Source organism: Ptychodera flava, chromosome 12 (assembly GCF_041260155.1).
Source record: "Ptychodera flava strain L36383 chromosome 12, AS_Pfla_20210202, whole genome shotgun sequence".
In the NCBI taxonomy this organism is placed as follows: Eukaryota; Metazoa; Hemichordata; class Enteropneusta; family Ptychoderidae; genus Ptychodera; species Ptychodera flava.
In genome coordinates, this window is record NC_091939.1 from 13,779,209 (window position 1) to 13,798,413 (window position 19,205).

General features: G+C 37.8%; 1 protein-coding gene across 5 annotated transcripts in view; it reads left to right on the forward strand.

Annotated features, from left to right (window-relative positions):
* LOC139145132 (unconventional myosin-XVIIIa-like) overlaps window positions 1-19,205 on the forward strand; it is a 107,952-nt gene that overhangs the window by 49,182 nt on the left and 39,565 nt on the right. For all 5 annotated transcript variants that reach the window (XM_070716097.1, XM_070716098.1, XM_070716099.1 and 2 more), the window contains exons 2-17: window positions 619-813; window positions 3,279-3,455; window positions 4,451-4,661; window positions 5,462-5,604; window positions 5,910-6,010; window positions 6,243-6,303; window positions 6,535-6,679; window positions 6,930-7,191; window positions 7,793-7,982; window positions 8,282-8,368; window positions 11,814-11,955; window positions 12,317-12,476; window positions 12,892-13,075; window positions 13,809-14,004; window positions 14,960-15,060; window positions 16,425-16,490. In XM_070716097.1, the coding sequence (XP_070572198.1) occupies window positions 619-813; window positions 3,279-3,455; window positions 4,451-4,661; window positions 5,462-5,604; window positions 5,910-6,010; window positions 6,243-6,303; window positions 6,535-6,679; window positions 6,930-7,191; window positions 7,793-7,982; window positions 8,282-8,368; window positions 11,814-11,955; window positions 12,317-12,476; window positions 12,892-13,075; window positions 13,809-14,004; window positions 14,960-15,060; window positions 16,425-16,490 (2,421 nt within the window). The remainder of the gene's footprint in view (window positions 1-618; window positions 814-3,278; window positions 3,456-4,450; window positions 4,662-5,461; window positions 5,605-5,909; window positions 6,011-6,242; window positions 6,304-6,534; window positions 6,680-6,929; window positions 7,192-7,792; window positions 7,983-8,281; window positions 8,369-11,813; window positions 11,956-12,316; window positions 12,477-12,891; window positions 13,076-13,808; window positions 14,005-14,959; window positions 15,061-16,424; window positions 16,491-19,205) is intronic.

Here is a 19,205-nt window from a genome sequence, read left to right on the forward strand (position 1 = left end):
GCCTTTGTTGCCACAACAGGCCGTCATGAATGGCCTGTTACTCCATGGTCCAAGGGAACCCTCCTCAATGGGGAAACACCAAGTCTGCTTTTGTAGTTTTGCAGTCCCATGATGGCACGTTTTACATGCCTGACTTGGTATATGCAAGGGACTTGACAGCCATGCTGGGAATAAAAAACTGAACGTGTCGTAGTTTATGCTTGACCGTTTGAGAGTGTCAAATTCAGTGCTTGACCATTTTATGTTGTCAGCCTGGGTTAGATCATGTGAATTCCACTCTTAGTTTTCTACCATTCAGTGTATGTTATGTTATCAGAACAATGTTTTCTGCACTGTAGACAAGAAAAGATTTCATACTAATAAATTGTGCACCTCAATCATCATGCAGCCATTTAAGTCTGTACCAAATTTCCTACCACTTTGTGACTTGCCATGCCATGATAAGTTGTAAACAGAACATCTTCCAGTTTCTTCAACAATTAATGTCTTCAACAAAAGATAGCCAGTACAAGCTACACAAAGTACTGGGAATCATCTCATTGTGGAATTTGAGAGTTTCTTGCAAGAATTCACGGATATTTTTCAAGCATGTTTCTTTTCTTGTTTTTATCCCTGCAGGCAAAGACAGAAGATCAGTTGGCTTCGGAGAGAGCCTGGTTGAAGGCTGAGAAAGTCTGGCTAGTCCACAAAGGTGGATTTGCAGCCGCCAAGCTATTGAATGATCCCAAGCTACCGGAGGGCAAAGTCAAAGTGAAGCTGGAACATGGCTCTGGAGAGGAAATCCTGGAAGTGGACGAGGAGGATGTGGAAAAGGTTGGTTTGTGCTTTCCTGACTTACTGTATTATTTTTCAAGTTCCTGCTTTGAAGGTCTTATCAAACAGCACCCCTGATTGGCCAGCTGATCAAGTAGTTGTAACTTTCAAAATATTATCATCCAATCAAAGTCCCAGGATGACATGTGAATTGGTCAATTTGCATCATTCACCAAGTGAGCTACATAGTGAGATTTTTAAAACATGCTGGTAATAACACATGTTATTGTAATGTTGCTTTGATAGTCGTTCGAGGCGGGCGGCCGGAGGTCGCCGTTTACTTGGAACAAGTAAACGGCGACCTGCGGCCGCCCGCCTCGAACGACTATCCAAGCAACATTACGATAACCTGTGGGAAATAATGGTCAACAAAAACACAACTTAGCCTTACTTCCAGACTGAACAGATGAGATATTGACATATATGCAACAGGTGCCTTTACAAAATGCATATCCCAGCCAGTGTATGGTACATGGAGAGTTTATTTGACACCCGTATTGAGAATAAGGTGAAGAAAAGACAAGATTTTGTTTCTTATCCTCATTGATGTGCACCGATGTAGACTAGTCGCACCAAGCTTTTTGGCCATGTTCGATTGACACAATTAAATGTAAACAATAACTGTATGCTACACAGGGGAGTAAATGTAAGATGGAATGTCTGTAAAACCTTCATGTATGTGCTGCACAGTTTTTGAAGTGTGTCAGAATTACTGCCTGGTGCAAACATTGCTATTCTGTCGTATTCATGCCAACAGTTGAACCTTGTGACCTCAAAATAAATTTAAAAAAAATTACAAAAAACAATACAAAATCATTTCTGTAGGAGATTTGAGATTGGAAAAAACCTACAATTTTTTTTCGCCTAATCAATGAGTCCAAGATTGATTTTGAGAAAGTGTTTCGTGTTGGAGAAAACACGCAAAACAAAATATCCACTCTATGGCTTTGCAGCCTGCCAGACGACCATGTGTTTTATCCATGCATATAGACAATGTGCATTATATATGTGTATATCCATCATGTACATCATATTGCCATTAAGAGTCAAAGGTTGGGACCCTGGTGCTGTTGTTTAAAAGATCATAATGTATGTTGTTACTTCTTGGCTGTCAGTGTGATACAGGCGCCATGTGACATGATATGTCTGAGGACAATATGTATGCAAATAAATAAGATAGAAAGTTGCTGTTTGAATTTTGAAGAGCAAGTAGCTGTAATTTCTGGTGATTTTTCCCCGCTATTTTTGTGTTGTATGTCAACTACAGTTTCATGTACACAGTATTCAGCTTGTCAACTCATCCTGTACATGTCTAAACTGCATCGTTATTGTTGACAAGCAAATTCTGGTCCGGACTAGAATTCAAAGATAAACAATTACAATGCACTTGACACGTGTACGTGCGGTGTTGACAAGCTGAATAGTGGGTGATTCATGAATTCAGCGTGCTTTTGGGAGTATGTTGACACACAAAACAAAATCGTGAAAAAATCACCAAGAGCAATAGCTACTGACCCCTTGACCCTAAGTTCCTATTAGTTTTCAATTATGTGGATGTACCTACATGTATGTACATGGCAAAAGGGAAAGAAAGATTGAAACACCGCTGAATTTTGGAATATTCCAGAGACAATATTTACCATGTTGTCACTGTCTAAGAATTCAAACCATTTTAACACAGGTAATCTCACAGACATTTTTGTGTGTTTGATGGTGTTGAGCGTTCCAATTTATTGATGAGACGTACAGGTGGCTACAGATAGATCAGTTGAAAATTCATATCGGTGACAACTAGAGCTAGGGTCAGGATTATATTTGAATTTTATTGGCTGTGAAGTTGCCGGTATTTCATCATTATCCCTTTGAACGCCAAAGTCAATTTTTGTTGCCTTTAGGAAATGTACTCCAGTCAATTTTTTTCAGAGTTTTGTCAAAATTTTGATAACACACTGTACCCAATGAAATGTGATGTCCACTTGGTCCAAAATTATCAAAAAATTACAGAAAAATTCATAAAAATTGGTAAAAATATTGCACTAAAATTTTGGTGGGAACAATTACAGCACTCAAAGGGTTAACTTCAACTTGCCAAATGTCATTTTTACCCGTGATCACCAGATGCACTTTTCACCTTCCATTGAGTGGTTTCATTTCCAACAGTTAATTATGATGAAGCTAAGGGGGGGCTGTCTTTCTTTTTTGTATTTCAACTGTCATCATTAATATTTCATCTTTTGGAATTGCAGTTCATCAAATTTCTTTACGTTTTCATTGTGTTCAGTGGTCGAGTTAATTTTGATCAGACCATGTGACAATTTGCACATCAATAGCTCAGTAGAATTGATCAACGCCCATCCAAAACCAGCAATTTTCTCAGGAATTTCTCAAATGTTTGAACTGTGAATACTGTAACAAGTACCAAGAGAATCAATGCTCACTGTTGCTTTTACGTTTCACAAATGCAGGCCAACCCACCACATTTCGACAGAGTGGAAGACATCGCAACTCTACGCTACCTCAACGAATCGGGCGTGCTGCACACGCTACGACAGCGTTATGGCAGCAACCTCATCCACACATACGCCGGGGCAAGTCTACTGATAATCAACCCCATGAGCCAACTGTCAATATATGCTGAGAAGGTATGATACACAGGCATTGTCCACTGCAGACAGTGTCACCTTACTACCTAATAAAACAGACTGAAGTCCAGTTAAATTTTTGCTCGGTGTATGTCAAATAGTTTTGATAACACCCAGACAGTTTTTATTGCCAGTGTATGGATTGCCTCATAGATATCAGATACATGTTAATACAGAGATCCTCAGCTCCATAAATCTTATCTTAGGACTGTAAACTTTCAAACTTGTACAGGGACAACTTCAAGGACAAAAATTCAATAAAATAATCCATATCTCCTGCCACTCAAACAACCTGTATGCTGCAATATATTGAAAATATTTTATTCTGCCGGAAGTCACTGTTTTATGGCGGCTTGAGAAACAAATTGTAACTCATTGATTTACAACCTCAGTGTTTCCACTGTCAACAAAGTAATCTGTTTGTGGGTTTTTGTAGTGTGTTTGTTACAAATCACTGCATTTTGAACTCTGCAATTGCCTAGATGTGGCTACAGTACAGTGTCAGCATGCAACTGTGATTGTGGAGGCAAGAATGACTGTTTTCGTCTGACCAGCGACAACTGAATATGTGCTTGAAAGGAGTATAGGTATCGGATGCTGAAATAACGATATAATGTGATAAATTGATTTCAATAATAAATGGAGCTACCTTTATTTCATTATTGAGTAAAAGTCAAGAACTGTATCTCCTTTTAGTCAGTCAAAGTTAAGCAATATGCAGGCACAATATTAATAATTTCCATGAGTCCAAGGGAATTATCCTTGAACTTCTTTGTAACACTTTCAAAAACAAAGATTTTCAGTATCACCTGTTACTTCAGTCGAGATCTGTAGGTTATTTTGAAGGTAAGCTAAGTAATATCTCAAAGACACTGACAAAACAATCTTGAGAGACTTTCATGGACCAAGGTGAAAAATTTGTCTGAAATGATAAAGGAAGAATTGTCAGTTCTTAAAGATCAAAACTGTATTTCTTCTGATTTGCCGACAACTAGGTGATGAACATGTTCAAAGGCTGCAAGCAGGAGGACATGCCGCCCCACATCTATGCCATAGCTCAGACTGCCTACCGGGGAATGCTGTCAACAAGAACCGATCATTCAGTGGTGGTGATGGGACCCAGTGGAAGCGGAAAGACTACAAACATCAGACACGTGTTGAATTACTTAGCGCATGTGGCCGGCTCTGCCAATGCTAAGATAACAGGTGAGATGTAATAACATACTGTGCTGCCCCGAGGCATGACCTACCTTCACTATACAGTTTTCAATAAAGGAAAGTTTAAGTCATACTGACAGTAGAGGGCGCTTTGTAATTGAGATGCGCAAATTTTCTTGTCGTTGCAGTGTAATTTTAATGCATTCACAGTTATGTAGATTTGTTTTATTTGCAACCATGTTGAAATAAATTTATCTTTTTCAAAAATAAAATTTCTTGCCGTTGGGAAAAACAAATTTATATCGTTGGTAACCATGTTGTGAATAAGCATGGGCCAAATTTGCTGTTTTTGATGGAGACTTCAACAGAAAAAAAGCAAAGAGAGAAGTGTCAATTTTGAAGGAGCAGATCACCTGATATTATGGCAGTACCAACAACAATGAATTTGCAATTTTATTCATGGATTCATAGATGATGTGGTATTGGAGTTTTGTAAAGCTGCAGTAGCAGGAATGTTGATGTATTTTACAGTATTTTTGTTTATCTGGATGAAAAAGACACTTTTTGTTCTACTCCCAAAAGTCATGTTGGAATGAGGGCGTTTAACTTGTAATCACAAGCTGTGTGTTGATGTTTAATTATATTTTTTGTTTTCTATGAGATTTCGGTTCTCAACAATAACATCACATGCCTTACACAATGCATTTCATTGGTGAGGTTAATACTCAGTATTTGAATAGGAAGAAGAATGACAAAATGTAATTTGTTATAGAAACTTTGAAAATGCTATATCAAAAGTTACATGTACTGCCCCTTTAACAGAAATATTGTGGTTATTTCTTCAACAGCTGACAAAATCAACTCCATCAATGTTCTGATTCAAGCCTTTGGACAGAGCAAGACTATTCAGAATGTCAGTGCAACCAGGTGCACACAGCTTTACTCACTTGACTTTGACCACGCAGGGCAGGTAGCTTCAATGTCCGTGCAGGTGAGTTGATTCATAGTCGAGGACAAAATACGCCCTCTGTGGTTCACTTTGTCTTGGAAGCAATGTCACAAGTTGGTGGCGCTGTATGCAAAGGCAGAAAAGCCAAGCTTTCAAAAAAACCTGACATTTAATTATTTCATTGCAAGCGCATTTTAGAAGAATTTAGAATCTTAAGATTGTACAAGGATGTTCCGAGATTGGATCTGGGCTAGATCAAGGTGCTATAATTTCACCTGAATCAAATTTCAGCACTTACTATGACTCCATTATATTCGTATTAAAATCTGGCACTTTTAATTTCACAGATTCTACTGCTGGACAAATTGAGAGTTGTGAAACGTCCTCCAGGAGAACCAAACTTTAATATTTTCTACGATTTACTGGCAGGCGCAGACCAGCCACTAAGGTGAGAAATGTTCAAAGCTATGAAAGCTAAAGACTAAAGGATCACATTTCTAGTATATGTGTTAGCAATATGCAGAAGCAAGGAGAACTTCTGCTAATGGCAAAACTTAGATCTGCAAGAGCGTGTCAAACAGAGTAGTTTCCATATTTTTTTGTTGCCCTTTTGTTCTGTTTTTCTTTAATGTAAGTTTGAAGCCGGCTCTGATTTAAAATTACTTCAATCTTTATTGCAGGAATGAACTCTATCTCAACAACTTGTCAGATGCAAATTTATTCCTCAAACCAAGATTATCAGTAAGTATGACAAATCTGATTTAATCTTTGAGTTTAAAATGGGGTTTTGTCAGAGTTCGGTGGTGAAATGGCTAACCGTCCAGAATCTTTCAATCTGTGTCTGCACTCTTATTATTTTATACTAGTTTAATGCTGCCAAATAAAAAAGAAATTCACTTCTCTTTAAATGTGTTGAACTTAGAAACAACTAATATTTTGATTCTTATGAAAAAATCTATTTCCTTCCCTCAGCCTGAAACAAAACAGAAGCACTCGTCTGATTGGGCATTGCTTCTCAGTGCCTGTAAAGTGTTGGGAATCAGAGATGAGGAATGCCGTGCATTGTGGGCCGTATTGGCAGCCATCATACACCTTGGTGCTGCTGGTGCTACTAAAGGTAAGTAACAACAAACAAATAAACCAGCTGATGTGCAAGTAAAGAATTCTCTTGCAATAAAATTTCTGCTTTGTTTTCTTAGGTTGAGATATTCAAAATTTCTACTAAGATAGAGAATTCACATTTGTTGCATGTTCTGATGTGGTTCATAGAAACTGGCAGCGCATTTTATGTTTTTGACTTGTCATCCTATTGTGCATTGAAAGTAATTATTCTTGTCGATTAAAGTTTGATCATGTGTGCCTTTCAGGTGGTGGTAGCGCCAAAGCTCAGTTTGGAAACCCATCTGAAGCTCAGAAAGCAGCCACTTTACTGGGCACCAGTCAGGAAGAGCTGGCAAGGGCGATATTCCACCCATCCAGTCTGACCAGCACACCTACCAGGGCACCATTCAGGACGGGGTCGCCGTCGGAGAAGGGTGACCAATCACTCAATGCCATGGAAGCCTTGGAAGGAATGGTGATGGGACTTTATAGTGAAGTTGTCAGTGCAGTCGTCGGCCTCGTTAATCGGTGAGTGGCAACAGAAAGTAGATCACAGGCAAAAAAATGGGAAAAATTTCTTAGTATTCAAGGGTAAAATTGATGCAGTAGTGGTGCATATTTTACCAATTTTGTGCAAATTTTAGAATTCATACTTTAGTTGGCTCTTGAAATATGCCAAACAGCTGTCAAAGGAACACACAACCGTACCCTTTGACAAAATCTGTTAAAGATGATATAATTTCTTATATCTGACACAGTGGTATTAGGACTGTTACCACCATCCTCTGGACATTTCCCATCTTCAAACTCATGCTACAGTTAGGGACAGAAGTAGGGTATGTGTCTACTGGGTAAATCAATATCCAGTTTGTAACTGTCGTACACAACCTCACAAATGTGGGCTGATGGGTCTGTATACATGTACCATAAGGTACATTTATGATGTTACTATGAAGGATCTTCCTGATAGTGGAGGTATGATCAATGGCGGGAAAAAAATCCAAATGAAAGTTAAAATCTGAAAATAAAATATAAATGTGTAGTTCTGACCAACCCAAATAGTACTGTTTAACAATATCTTATCACTAAAACCATGCAGAATATTTATTTCAATACACTCTTTACACAGGGCCTTGACAGGTAACTATCGGATAATGTCTTCTTTGTTCATCCTGGATATGCCCGGATTTCAAGATCCTTCGATTGGCAGACAGGGCGGTGCCAGTTTCCAGGATTTGTGTGACAACTATGCCCAGGAGAGGCTACAGCTTCTTTTCCATGAGACAGTTTTCACATCCCAGCAGGACAAATATGCCCAGGTGAGTGTTTTAACAGAAAGCGACCGACATGTCAATTTTCAATAGACAAATTTTAAAATATTGTTGATTTTTTAAAGCAAACCGCAATGAGCTTGATTGTTCTATTTTTATAAAAGAAACAAAATAGATAAATAAATACATGTACGCAAATAAATAAACAAAAATGAAAAATTTTTCAATTCTATAATTTCCAACCATAACTCTATAAGAATATGAATTTGATTGACAAATTTATATCTGTCAATGAGTGTCCACCTGTGATTGGTTGGTTGATTTTACTGTTCTCTTCCCATTCACAGGAGAACATAGACTGTGATTTTGACACAGTGGTGTCATCTCCAGGGCCTATGGTCAATCTGATTGACAAGGTTTCGCAACAAGCCATAGTAAGTCTGCTTTTCTCAGACTCTGTATTAGGTGTGCAATGCCAGCCTTTGCAGCTCTTAGCAACTGTATGTAAAGTGGCAAGCCATTTTGTTTCCCAGTGTGAAATTAATGGATGATTGAACATGTCCAATCTCAGTGTGTACACAGGCTACCCAGACAGAATAAAAGAAGCTTGTCATTGAGTTTTTCTCACTGTTTTCTCTATCAGTTCCTCTCCTTTTCTTCATCACAGTCCCTCTATGGATATAGGGACTGTGTCTTCATGCTCTGAATGATCGGAGTAAATAAAATAAACGGTTATATAATCTAACCTAGCCTCTTATAAACCCTTTATTCATTTTACACCCATTACAAGGACGTTTATCTCTCATATACACATCTTGTAATTAATTAGTCAACACAACTAATTATGCTAATCCGTGGACTTATCAAGAGTTGGTCAACATTGCAAAGATAGAGATGTAAATGAAAAAGGAGAAGGTATGAAGATCTTGGGAAACGTGTCCCGAGGACGTCCGTAAACCTAGTGGACGCTTATATATTCATGATATGCTCAAACAAACACTGCTCATTATTCAAAAATAAACGGGAAGTTGGATCGAAAGGAACGCTGAAAACGCGCATGCTTTTCGTTGCCAAGCGCCAAATTCACACATAGCCAAGCAGACATGGCCCTGCTCCACGTAACAAATGCCACCCAGAAAGTATCGACCGACCAAGCAGAAAAAGATCGCCGGAGTGGCCATTTTATGAGCTTTTCAACAAAATTATATAGATGTATGTTTCACGTTGTCAACGTCGTTTTCTTGGAGTGTATATACCAAGTATAATTTACAAACCGTGTCGTGATTCAAGGCACAATGGTGACACATTAGCAGCAGCACGCACTGGAGAATTTTTGCCAGCACTGTGAATTTAAACCAGTCACCGTCATTTCTCTGCACTCGCTATTAAATCCATGTCTGCCGGTAACATATCGTTATTTTCTGTCTCAAACTACGTACCAGCAACAGGCCTTTGACGTCAAAGTCGGTTGTTTTCTGATATACGGTAGCAACCAAGCTCATGACTAGAATGACTGTACGGCGTTACTTTTTTCGCCTAATAAAAGAGAGTTGGTCGCTACATGGAGCTAGTTCCCAGCTCTATGGTCGCTACTAGTCTAAGGAATTCATCGATTTTCAATGGCGCCTTATGCTGTTCGTGTACACTACCCGAAAGAAGCGGCGGACGGGCTATAAAACTTCTTTTGTACTGTTAGGCTAGCTGTGGATTTTCGGACGGGATTTCTGCCTTTACGGCTTGTTTTGACTTTTACGTTTTTGCACCACTGCCATGGGAACGTCCATGTTCTGCCCGACAGCACGCTTGTCGCAACTTTGTTCGTCGATATTTTGAAACGTTTCCACCCAAATTGCAATTGCCAACACGCATCAACAGCTTGGTTATTAGGGGCCTACCACGATCAGAAATCCGCTCAAAAATTACCAAACTATCGCCGTTTTTCCAGCTTTTTTTCCGACATGACTACTTGCAGACCGTTCTTTTTTCTAGCGTACAAGCGATGGGCAAGGCTCAGGGCAGCCCGTCACTAAAGTCACGTCAGCGGTGACCTCGCAACTTCTGAACACAAACTGACATCACCGATGATGTCGGCCACTACGTTAAGAAGCAAGTGAGAATTTTTGCCAGCACTTTGAATTTTTTAAACCAGTCACCGTCATTTCTATTCACTCGCTATTACCTCCATGTCTGCCGGTAACATATCGTTATAGAGAAGTTTAGTTGCACGTATTACGTTCCATCATCAGTTCGGGAAGTGTCTTTGTCACGTGATAACCAGACTTCGTGTACGTGTAGAACTGACGTTCGTGAGCGGCAAACACCACCTCTACACATACAAGTCATAATAGCGTTGATCGCGATTCGGATTTGTTACTAAATATAGCTGCACGCGCGCGACTTTCGGACACATATGCTGAAATTCGGACAAACTTTGTCGTTGTATGCGCGGCTGATGTTGCAGCTTGTAGTCTCAGTCATCAATTCATACTAATAAGTGTGACGCTAAATAGCCATTCTAACATTCGCAGTTTTTTTTTTGTCGTTTATGCGGAAAATGCGGACAAATGTTTATTTATGCATATTAATGAGAGAGAACAGTGACGTCATTTGCGATCAGCGCTATTACGTGCAGTATTTTTTATATATTCTTGATGATTTTAGCGAATTTAGACAGGAAACCTTGTAATCTATCATTGCTAACACCTTTGATATCATAATATTTCGTAGTTTGCACCAGCTTAAGAAGTACTTGCTATATGATTTCTTTTAAAGAAATGTTGTCTCATTCCACTTGTTATCTGACGCCGCCCTAAAGATTTCTCCAAACCACATAAATAACTATATCAAAGAAAATCGGCCGATTTAATTCGAGGATACAACAAGCTAGAACATTCCTGTCATAGAGAAATTAATGTTTCTTAAAACTTAAACGAATTTCCCATGTTTCGAGAAAGAATACAGCAAAATTATCGAGAACGCACAGCTAAACTAAATGACTGACAAAACCTTAGCAACACCAACCGATTGCGAGAACAACTCTTAACCACACGAACTTTGACCCCAGTCAAAATCAGACTTGTCCCTGGGAAATATGTTTACAAGTTTGCCCACTTATAAACAACGTAAAGGTCAAAGGTTTCAACTTCCGACTTCCTGCTTTACGGACGTCCTCATGCCATGAACTGCACGCAAGGCACTGGTAGGGTTTGCACTGTTCGCGACCATATACACGTTTGAAATTAGAGTAGCTGGCTCCCCTTGGCCATCGAAATACACTGGCTGCAGTAAAGTTTGGATTAATGGTCACGAATGGCAGCATTTAGTAATTTCTGAAAACATTTCAGGAGAGCTTCTTACCTTCCCGTTTTAGTAACCTTTCCTATCTTTCGCGATGTTGACCAACCCGTAAAATCCCTGATAAGTCCACGGATTAGCATAATTAGTTGTGTTGACTAATTAATTACAAGATGTGTATATGAGAGATAAACGTCCTTGTAATGGGGTGTAAAATGAATAAAGGGTTAAGAGGCTAGGTTAGATTATATAACCGTTTATTTTATTTACTCCGATCAGTCAGAGCATGAAGACACAGTCCCTATATCCATAGAGGGACTGTGATGAAGAAAAGGAGAGGAACTGATAGAGAAAACAGTGAGAAAAACTCAATAATAAGCTTATTAATACTGTCTGGGTAGCCTGTGGTGTGTATCACTCTGTCTGGCTGGATGTCGTTCGACAAGTCTGTTTGCCATTTTCTTCCTCATACTGGATATAGTGTACCACACAATAAGAAGCTTCAATGAAACAGACAGTATGAAATCTTGTGTATCGAAAAAATATTTCTATGGTCTGACAAAAGAAAATGTCTGATAATTGCAGATAAGAGCCGGGTTGGACTCCAAGCATGTGGAAAAGAAAGGGTTGCTCTGGCTACTGGATGAAGAATCAATATTCCCCGGAGCAAATGATGAAAGCTTTATGGAGAGATTTTTCATTCATTATGGAGCAGATGCAGAGAAAAGTGAGTTCAAAGGTTACTCTGGGTCATAGACCTTTGACAGAGTCAAGAAAATAATTTGCAAGTGAAGTAACATCAGATGGCTCAACAGTTCCGAAAATCATATTCTGTAGTTTTGAATTTATAAATCGGCAGAATATTGTCTGTATTTTGGCTCAACCATCTGTGACAGGGTTTTCTGTTACAGAAAACAGCATATTGGAAAATGTCATACTTACTGCAGCTGATGGGTCGTTTGTTATGCATGGCAGTTACTTTCCTTGTCATGTGACTTTAAGCAATTCTTGAACAGTGGTACAAAGATTTAACGTCTTCAGACATGAGAGAAATATTTCTAAATTAACATCGTGATTTCTTATAACAGGGGATGGATTGGTGAGTATGAGTGCCAACAAAAACTGCTTTGTGCTGAACCACTTCCAAGGCACTCATCCCATAGAATACAATGCCACCGGATGGCTAAGTCTGTCCAGGGAAAACCCTGTCAGCAGAGTAGCAGCTACGGTCCTTCAAGATTCCAGCAAGTAAGTTCCATTTCTCTGTAAGCCCAGAGATTTCACAAAAAATGGACAAACTAAATCAACCAAAAAAGATGACAGTATGCTTGATCTGGTATGTTGCATCTGTTGAGATTTTAGGTGTAAGTATTTGGTTTTGTAAAATTTTGGACTGCAAGGAATTAAAACATTCTGCCAGTGTTTGTTTTATTTTTATATTGGCCTAGTTCACTTCTGTACATTAGATTCTTTGTCTCTTGATCGTTCACAGTTTTCAATGCACAGATTGACCATTGACAGCCACTGAGCAAGATAGAAGTTGTGAAAAGTCTGCCAAACAATTCAAACTATGCAGAAATTACCAACTGAGAGATTTACAAAAAACAAAACAGTTTTCTCTCAAAAAGGATCATACAATTTTCATATGTCTTGTATCTTCCAGGAGTAATATCAGCAGTTTATTTCTGAGTATGCGAGGCACTCTGCCAAGTATAATGACAGGATCCGTGGTCGGTATGGAAGGGAGTTCCTCTCTGAGGAGAGCTTCCAGTCTTCGCAGATCTTACACCAGCGGCGCTGCCGGTATCAAGAGAAAGTCATTGTGTTTGCAAGTTAAATTCCAAGTGGTAGGTCTCATGATTTCAGTTTTATTTGTATGCAAATTTTTCTTTATTTCCAGTAAATTTGCAATTTTTCAGTTCGTTTTGGAACTAAATGGTGTAGTCTTTGTTTACCATCGACAAACACGTCAAGGCTTTCGCCATAAACCTTATTTCCTTTGTCACAGGGGAATACCAGGTAGGTGAAGACATTTTAAGACTACACACTCTAACCCTCTGGTGTTTGCTCTGAATTTTTAAACTACATACCAACATGGTTCTTTGCCCTAACCCATTATTATCAATAGTGAGTTTTGATCTGTTTACAGGGTATTGGAGTGAACAGGTTAAACTATCCAATGAGTTTGACTAGATGGGATCATAATCTAGCCAGAACTTGCATGAGCCAAACTAGTGATGCACTGTAATGGCCTCATAGAAAATTTAACCTTTGAGTGCCAAAGTCAATTTTGCTGCCTTCACAAAATAAACCCCAGTGAATTTTTTTTCAGATTTTTGCCAAAATTTTGATAAAAACTGTAGCCAATGAAATGAGATGTCCATTTGGTCAAAAATTATGAAAACAATTGCCAAGAAATTTACGAAAATTGGTAAAATGTTGAACTAAAATTTTGGTGGGAAAAATTACAGCACTCAAAGGGTTAACAACACTTATTGGTACTTTAATCCTGCATACATGCAGCATAGCTGCCATTCGGTCATCCAATATCAACCATTTCCTAATTGTCTTTCCTGACAGGATGGCTTAATAGACCAGCTCAGACGAACTCATCTGCATTTTGTCCACTGTCTGGTGCCACAGGCCAATGCTGGCCTGAGTGATCCAAAGAGTCCCTCTGCTCCAAAGACCGCTGCCGAAATTCTCAATGTACCCCTGCTCAGATCGCAAATCCGTGGCACTGAGATGCTGGAAGCAGTCAGGATATACAGACAAGGTGAGTCTTCCATTGGAATGTGGATTTGACTTCAACATACCAGAAATGCACAAACTTTGAAAATATATTTTTCATGCTCCTGATAATATCGGTACACTAGTTCAAATTTTTCACATTTACACATGCAAAAGCCAAACAAAATATGAGATGTTATGAAAACAGGAAAGTCGCTTAGTTTGAAAGAAGACAGGATCTAATGATTCTGCAACAAAAAAACAAATTTTTTTATTTTGTAATTGCACAAATACATTATTTAATGGCATGCTTATAACAACACTTATCCTTACTCTTGTACCTTCCATATATACAGCATATTGCTCTTTTTTTAAATATTTTTTGGTGATTAAAATTCTAACCATAAATTGTTGCTGCTTTCACGCATAATTATATATATAACTGCAAGAAATAGTGTTTGCCAGCATTGCACATTGTACAACAATTTAGGTTCAAATTCAAATGTATATTGAAACCTACCTGTTGTTAGTAGAGAATTCTTAGCTAGAACATCGAGTGGGAGTTAAGAATATGGTTACTATGACTTGCATGCTCTTGGTACAGACAGGGTCCCAAACTTACATTCTTCAAATGCAAGTTTAATAACCTGGAAATCACTTCATGGAGCCATCATGGAGGTCTTGTAGTTTCATTTTCAAATCCAACGTTGTATTTAAATGCTGGTGTAACTCCACAGGACAGACATAATTCAATGAACAGCTCTGTAACAGCTGTAAGTTACCGCAAAAATCAAGTGACTCTGGAGTGTTAAAACAGTTGAACATAATGAAGAGCCATAATTATGCAAATTCCGTCTGTTCAGACGAAGTTTGCACGCACATGTGAAAAAGTAAGGAAAGAAAAGACTATACAAAGCTAAACCAGATACCTGAGGTAAATTCTACAATGGAGGAATCAACAGATTACAAAAATCTGAATGGATCTATGCTTTTTCTCACAGGTTACCCGGATAGTATGCTGTTTACTGAATTCCGACGTCGATTTGAAATCTTGGCACCAGCAGAGGTCAAATCCAACGGTCCTGTCCTCGATGAGAAAAAGGTAAGTGTGGAAAAGGAATTTTTTCTTCTGACAGAAAAAATTGTTGTGTCAGTCTTTTTATGTTACAGAAGCAAATTACAGTTCATTCAAAATAGTATTTCTGTCAATACTAAGCATGTTTATTATCAAATATGCCAAAATTATCTTTCAAACTAGTACTGAAGGATTCTGTCATGGTATGTTCAGGTAGAGACACAGACACATTCAGATTTTGGAATTGTATTCACAGAAAGACTTATGTCACAGACAAGTACTTTACGTCTCATTTGAATATTTTGCCAGTTCTATTTTGTTGTTAGTCTGCTGTTGGTAACAGTTGAAAGATATTAATTTCATTTATAGCTCACTGATATGCAATACCTGAGTAAATTAATGAATTTTTTGCATGGATAGTTTGATTATCTGAAAGCAAGATACAAAGATAGTTTCAGTTCATTTCTCCCAAACATTTAATTATGCAACAGATCACTTCTGAAAATCCGTTCTCAGTAAGAAAGTTGTTTTACAATCAAAGCTATAGGTGGTACTAAATTTCCATCAAGCGTCAGTCGTAATAGGTGAGAATCTGTATCTTCAGTAAATGTTTTTATTGTTTTGCAGTATTATTATATTCCCCTAAAATTGTTAAAATATTAATTTTCATTGGGATTTCATGTTATTGTTTCAAGTTTGAATTAGATTGCAATTGCTGAATTGAGTATCACAAGGATTTAGCACTTTGGATATTAACTTTCAAAATTCACAAATTCTACCTATATTTTACACTATTTCAACATCAATCTCTTGTAGAATGCAAAATGTTCACAAAACTGGAAATTTTTATGGGATAATTTAAAATAATTCCAAAATACCTGCACTCATCTGAAATTAGCATAAATCAAGGACTAACTAATTCGTTGCAAAATTGTTGTGCTAAAAAAAGAACAGTTTTCAGAATGCTAATTCTGTTAATGCTTATAATATAAGCATTAATAGAATTAGCATTCTGATTTTGCAGATTGCATAATGGTTCATTTGCCTCCATTTGCCTTTGCTGTATATTCAATTTCCCATGATGTATGTCAATACTATAGAAGGCCAATTTGCAGAGTATTTTGACTAATGCAGTGTTGGAATGCTTGTGATAGTCTGTGTATGTGTTATCATGGTGTGTCTTTCAACAAAGAATGGTATGTGATGTAGATAAACACAGATTTCAGTCGTTATCAATATCTGGAATTCCCTACAGATGAATGCATTGGGGTAATTTAACGATGCCTTAGTCTGTGAATGGTGTGTGTAGATATTTAAGATCTTTGAGAAATAATTTGTAATGGTTGTATAGCATCCCTGACCATTTTTGTATCAAATTTGTGTTCCTGCAGGCCACTGCTGAGCTGTTGGAGAATCTTGACATTGATGCTGTCAATTACAGATTAGGACTTAGCCAGGTAAAACAGCTGTACATATGTATGTGTATATGTATATGTATGTGTATGTCAGTCATTCGATATTGGTGTGTGTCTGTGTGTGTGTATAGCTATTTGCATCTGCATGTGTTTTTGAATATGGATGCTGTTAATTACAGATTAGGACTATTAAAGTCGAGTAATACACTCTGTGTGTGTGTGTGTGTTTGTCTATATGTGTGTCTATGGATGTGGATGTGTCTGTTTCTGTGGATATGTCTATGTGTTTCTATGTCTGTATGTTATAAGGTGGTGATTTCTGTTCTCTGCACTAAAACAGTAATGCTTTATTCAGTTATGACTGTTTTTGCATCAGTTGATGATAACATTTCAGATTTGCAAACTGAAAAATTACATCTTGTAGATGTGTTGTCTTGGTTACTGATTTGTACTTACAGTATCGATAAAGCCGATGTGAGTAACTGTTGGAAGATGAGATAGCATTTATATTATGGAGTTCAAGGATTCTCCTTCCTATGTTTCCTGTATCTTTCTCATGACAAGACAATTCCTGGCCCTTTTACAAGTCTACAATTATACACTGAATTTCCAGTGTTGTAGCAGCTTCATGGATTTGTGTTTGACTTTAGGCCAGCATGCAGCTCCCGTGACAGTAATAGTCATTGAATGGTATTATACAAGTATTGATTATTTTAAAAGCATATTGTTCATAAATTAGCAAAGCGTTGCCTCTGGAGGTCTTACAGTTGGACATTTTTATGTTTCATGGGCTCTTTGTCAAAGGTTTTTAGTGGATGTAACTTTTATTTCTATGATATTTAGTGAATTCTCTAAACTGATTTTTAAACAATACATATCAAACTTTTATTTCACTGAAAATACTTAAAGCAATTAAAGTATAGACAGAAACTGTAGGCGACTGCTGAGGAGATGTTTTCACATTTCATTTCCTCCACTACAGTTTACCTTGATTTGTTTAAGTATGTGATTTCGTATACTTTGAATCACTCAAGTAAAAATATGTAATTAATGTGAACTTGATGAAATGGACTTTTACGCAAAATCAACTGAATCTGGGATTAAGTTGCTGGGTTGCATTCATCCCTACTGCATAGACTCCACTCTGATAGATTCAATGTGACCTTACAATGAGCTACTTTTAACTTGTATTCACCAAAGTTAAATATCTGTGAATGAAATCACTGGTTTTTTTTCTTCATTCATGAAGTTAATGCAATTAGAAAGGTTGAAGACAGTCATTGAACCCTGCAGTGGTATTGAAGATATTGATCCCTCTTACACTCTGCACTGAAAAACAGTATTAATGAGAATTACATGAGTGACCCTGGATTTTTTGTCCACTTTTTACCGTTATTGTACTCACAGTTCTATTTATCGATCATCTCAGGGTAGTGACACCAGTTTATTTTACTTTTCACTTTTTGCATTCAAGCATCGGCTGCCATAGTTTAGTTCCAACCCATTGCTGTTGATTGTGAGTGTTGACCTGTGTACAGGACACTGGAGATGAACAGGTCAAGCTAACTTCATTTCAGTGTTGTTTACTTCACTGTTCTTCTTGCTGTCAACGGTCAGTCAGCCATCGCTGGAGACTACAAGGTGCTTGAACCTTATTGATTCTTGAAAACTATGTACTTTCCTCCAATGTTTTGAATGAACTGGCTGGGCCTGTACACAGGGGGACAACTAGGAGATGGAGAGGGATGTAGTGTCTTCATTGAATCTTCTGCACTGAGTAAATACCATTTCTGTGTGTTTGGAGCTTGGACCCAAACATGGATTGATGAGTGAGAAAATAACAGAGAAGTTGAATCCTGCTGGGATTCAGGTATAATGATGTAAAGTTTCCTCATCAGAGTTCTGTCACCTGTACATAACATCCGTTGACAGAAAAATCTGTAAATTTTACCTTTAATATTATTGACTTGCCTTTGATGAAACATGGCGTTAATGATGAAGCACGGCGTTTCATTAACAAAATATTACCCTTTCAGAAACCAAAGAGCAACTGCAAACAATAAAAAACGGAAGAGAAAATTATAAACATGTGATCATGGACACCTGTGATAGTGATTAGAAGTTGTGTAAGCGTGTTTATGTGTTTGTGTGATTGACTGACCTCCAATCATTTTAGCCTGACTGATACAGGTGCAGGGGAGTTCCTGTGTTAGAAAATACATCAAACAGTTCCTTAAACATGCATAGTGAATCTTGAACCATGCAATATTTGCAATGTGTATAGAAAATGGGCCTATCCTATATTCCCTGCTATTGTAAATAGATTTCGTGGGAAAATAACCCCCCACTGAGGTGGGAGGGGCTGAATGGGGTGTATCTGCCTTGCTGGACATGATGTCCATACAGATGATATAAAGCAGTCATTTTATCAGATTAAACTGTAAACCAAGCTGTCATGCAGTGCAGATTCATACAATATTAATTTCATAATTATAGTAGATACACATCAATGATCACTACATGTGTGAAAAATTTAGTTAGTTTTCATTTAAAAATTCATTATGGCCATCTGTTGAGTTGATTTTATATGCCGAAGGTAAATTTTGGTTAATCTCCCAAATATTCATCAGTTATTTTTGTCTAGTCCAAGCAATGCCAGTTTATTGTAAACGCAATGTTACTGCAGACTAGACGGCATTCAAGTTGAAAAGTATCTACCTTGTTGTAGGATAGGTGAGAATTGACCAGAAATATTTG